Source organism: Protobothrops mucrosquamatus, unplaced genomic scaffold (genome assembly GCF_001527695.2).
Source record: "Protobothrops mucrosquamatus isolate PMUCROS unplaced genomic scaffold, P.Mucros_1.0 scaffold1126, whole genome shotgun sequence".
Classification (NCBI taxonomy): domain Eukaryota; kingdom Metazoa; phylum Chordata; class Lepidosauria; order Squamata; family Viperidae; genus Protobothrops; species Protobothrops mucrosquamatus.
In genome coordinates this window covers 138,454-142,714 of record NW_015387344.1, presented here as the reverse complement: position 1 = coordinate 142,714, position 4,261 = coordinate 138,454, and the positions used below count along the sequence as shown (strand labels likewise).

The 4,261-nt window shown below is 38.3% G+C and overlaps 1 protein-coding gene across 1 annotated transcript in view; it reads right to left on the bottom strand.

The window, feature by feature from the left end:
- Positions 1–4,261, bottom strand: part of LOC107291414 (cytochrome P450 2J2-like) — a 28,739-nt gene that overhangs the window by 18,189 nt on the left and 6,289 nt on the right. Inside the window, exons 2-3 of the mRNA XM_029284934.1 lie at positions 3,021–3,183; positions 477–626 (exon numbers count right to left, since the gene is read on the bottom strand). Coding sequence (XP_029140767.1) covers positions 477–626; positions 3,021–3,183 — 313 coding nt within the window. The remainder of the gene's footprint in view (positions 1–476; positions 627–3,020; positions 3,184–4,261) is intronic.

The following is a 4,261-nucleotide window of genomic DNA, read 5'->3' as shown; positions in this document are numbered from 1 at the left end:
TGGCGCTGAGGCGACGGCTCGTTTGCTTGTGCTTCGCCCCCCTCTTTACGCGCGCTTACGCGTTTGAGATGGCTTATTTGATATGAAAATGCTGTTTGCCAAATAAAGTTCATAGTTTCATAATATTGTTTTTCTTCAAGCGTGAGGGGGCCTCAATTTGTTTGCGCCTCGGGCCTCCTAACTACTAAATCCGCCACTGTGAGTACGGCCGGTCAGCCAGCTACGGATCCATCTGGTGGTGATGCTGTCTACCCCACATTTTTCTATCTTCTCAAGTAGTAGGTTGTGATCTACTTTATCAAATGCCTTACTGAAGTCCAAGTAAATTATATCCACAGCAATCCTCTGATCCACTAATTTTGTGCCTGCTCTTCATTCTGGTGTCTATGCTGTACAGAGTCAATCTTGCTTTGTTTGACAGAGACCCAATAAGCTGTAGTTACCCTTTGAGCTCTCTCATTGCTAATGTTACCTACCTTTTGTACGTGCAAAGGTTTTTACAAGTTGCTGGGCTTCGTCTTTAATCTGATGCTCAATCTTTTTATTCCCTAGTCCCAGCAGCCGCAAAGAAGCATTACCAATCTGTCGCTGCTTCTTCCAGATGTGACCATTTGCAAATATAATACCTGAAGACATAATAAATCAAGGAGAAATGATTGATTATATTCATTTTTGTTTGTTTTTTTTGAAAAGGACAAATTAGCATTGTAGAAGAAATCATTATTGTGGCAGATCATACATGCTTATATAATAGCAATAGCAGTTAGACTTATATACCACTTCATAGTGCGTTACAGCCCTCTCTGAGTGGTTTACAGAGTCAGCATATTTGCCCTCAGCAATCTGGGTCCTCATTTTACTGAACTCAGAAGGATGGAAGTCTAAGTCAACCTTGAGCTGGTCAGGATTGAACTACTGGCAGTCAGCAGAATTAGCCTGCAATACTGCATTCCAACTACTGTGCCACCACAGTTCTTACATACATGTAAGTTTCAATAAAAGATAACCATATTTTGCTGTAAATCACCCATGTACAGTCAACTCTTTCATAAAATGCAAGTAATAGCAGATCTTCACTGCATAATTGGAGCCATTACTGGCAAACTAATATCTTGATATTAATAAGACCACAGAGAATCCATTGGTTTTTGTCAAACTAAGTTGAAACGTCTCTAGAGGAAATCTATATGGTTACTAAGATTCAACACCAACTTGATGTTCTTGGATAATCCAGTTCTCAGAATTAAAATTTATTATACAGAAAAGGCAGACGTAAGCCATATTTTATCTTTTAGATCCATTAATAGATGGAAATGATACCTTTGCTATCACTCTCCACTCATGTATTTGTCTGATGTAACTCAATGGCAGTTTTTGCAATTACATCTATTGATAACCAGTTTGAACATGTGACTTTTTATTCTCAGATACAATTAGTCAATCACTAAAGGTTTTGATGTGTTATAGCCTACAATTAGTCTTTATAACATTGTATTAGTGCTGAATAATAACTGAATGGAATAAAGAATCAGAGTTTCCTATTTTGCCCAGACAATGGGAAAAGACATTAAAGCTAAAATGTTCAATAAATATTAGATTATATAGGTAATCCTTGATTCATGATCATTTGTTAATGGCTGTTCAAAGTTACAATGGCATTAAAAAAGTGGCTTACAACTGGCCATTATGGCCGTTGGAACATCCCCATGGACACATGATCAAAATTCATGCACTTGGAAACTGACATGTATTTATAACAGTTGCAATGTCCCAGGGTCACGTGATCTTCCCAGCCCACTTTCAACAAGCAAAGTCAATGGGGGAAGCTGTTTTTGACAAACCCACGTTAGCTTTTAGTAATGACTTTATTTGCCTCTAGGTGTTCGCTGATTCGTTTTTTTATTATCTTTTCCAGAATCTTCCCAAGTATTGAGGTCAGGCTGATAGGTCTGTAGTTTCCTGGATCCATTTTTCCCCTTTTTTGAAGATGGGAACTACATCAGCTCTTTTCCAGTCCTCTGATAGTTCCCCAGTGCTCCAGGATCTTTGAAACATATAATTCAGTGGTTCTGAGATCACATCTGCCAGTTCCTTGAGAACCTTGGGGTATAATCCATCTGGTCCTGGTGATTTGAACTCGTCTAGGCTGGACAGGTGCTCACTTACCATTTTCTTGCCTATCTTAACTGGGGAATTCACACAATTGCCATTTTAGAATTTTTTTTGGGGGGGGGAGAGGAGGTGTGTCTCCACTTACAGTGAGACAGCTCACTTTTTTTAATGGCAACCTAGTAAAATTCTGACAAACTATAGACAGTAAGAGAAGGGACCTTGAGAGAAATATGCAAGAATATTTCCAAAGGCAAAAAGGGTTGAAACATTCATTAAATTAAGATAATGAGACCATTCAGATAATATTCAGAAATAAATCAGGCAAACACCTCCCTCATTCACTGAAGCGTAAAAAGGAAGGAAGCATAGTATAATCAGACTTGCAAGTTTCTATTACTTAGTTAGCCCATCTCAATAGATTATAGCTTTGCTCTTCCTGTGGAGTTTATTCTGATCTGATTTTTCTATCAGAATCAGAATAACAGAGCTGGAAGGGACCTTGGAGGTTTTCTAGCCCAATCCCCTGTTCAAATAGGAGACCTTATACCATTTGAGACAAATGGCTGTCCAGTCTCTTCTTAAAAGCCTCCAGCAATAGGGCACCCACAACTTTTGAAGGCAAGTTGTTCCACTGGTTGATTGTTCTCACTGTTAGGAAATTTCTCCTTAGTTTTAGGCTGCTTCTCTCCTTGACTAATTTCCATCCCTTGCTTCTTGTCCTGCTGTCAGGAGCTTTGGAGAATAGATTGTCCCCCTCATCTTTGTAGTAGCTCCTGAAATATTGGACAGTGCTGTCATGTCACCCCTAGTCCTTCTTTTCAGTAGACCAAACACACCCAATTCCAGCAACCTTTCTAATAAGGCTGGCATAAACATAATGCTGAAATTGCTTACTTTTTGCAACTTACCTCTTCCTTTTCCTTGAGATGAAAAGAAAGCACTTACAGTTCGATCACTAAATTCTTCTCCATATCTAACCAAGCCTTCTTTTACAGCTTTGAATCCAGACAGCACCACTATACATTGTTTCCCCAACCACAATGTGTATATATTTCCATATTTCTTGGCCAGCTGTGAAGTAAATCAGAAATGGGAAGAAAAAAAATTACAAATTTACAAAATAAAACAAATATTACTTTGTCACCATCAACTTTTTTCTATTCCTCAGTTCAGAGAATTATTTTTATATTCAACTCTCCCATCATTAACAATTTTGTTTTTTCTCTAAAATTCTGCAGCTTTATTAGGAAATAAAAATGGAATATTAAGGGGGAAAGAAGTAGATTTTTAAAAACATCTATGTTTTTAAAGGAATTTAGTTTTTGGTTTCGACTATGTAATGTCGATACTTTGTTTCTCGATTAAAAGATTCTTTAAAGTAAACAATGCCTCGAAGTTCTTTTGAAGAGTTTAATCTGTCGGAACCATGACATATAGCTAGTCTAATGAAGAAAAGGACTAAGGCTAATATGATAATAGTCTTCCAGTATTTGAGGGACTGTCACCCAGAAGATGAGACTCAACCTATTCTCCAGAAGACTTGAGGGCAGGACAAGAAATAACAGATGGAAACTTATCAAAGAGCAATCCAATTTAGAACTAAGGAGAAATTTTTTGACAGTGAGAAAAATTAATCAGTGGAATGACTTGCCTTCAGAAGCTGTGCGTGCTCCATCACTGGAGGTTTTTAAAAAGAGATTGGAAAGCTATTTGTCTGAAATGGTACAGGGTTTCCTGCTTGAGCAGGGGGTTGGACTAGAAGACCTCCAAGGTCCCTTCCAACTTTGTTATTCTGTATTCTGTACATGTATGGCTTGACTGTATTGTAGTTTTCAGAGGCCTTGACTTTATTACAATCTTGATTCATTATGAATTATTTACCAGATTGAGATGGGCGCCTGAAGGCAGGACAAGAAGCAATGGATGGAAACTAATCAAGGAGAAAGCAATCTAGAACTAAGGAGAAACTTCCTGACAGTTAGAACAATTAACCAGTGGAACAACCTGCCTCCAGAAGTGGTGAATGCTCCAACACTGGAAGTTTTTAAGAAGAGACTGGACAGCCATTTGTCTGAAATGGTATAGGGTTTCCTGCCTGAGCAGGGGATTGGACTAGATGACCTCCAAGGTCCCTTCCAACTTTATTATT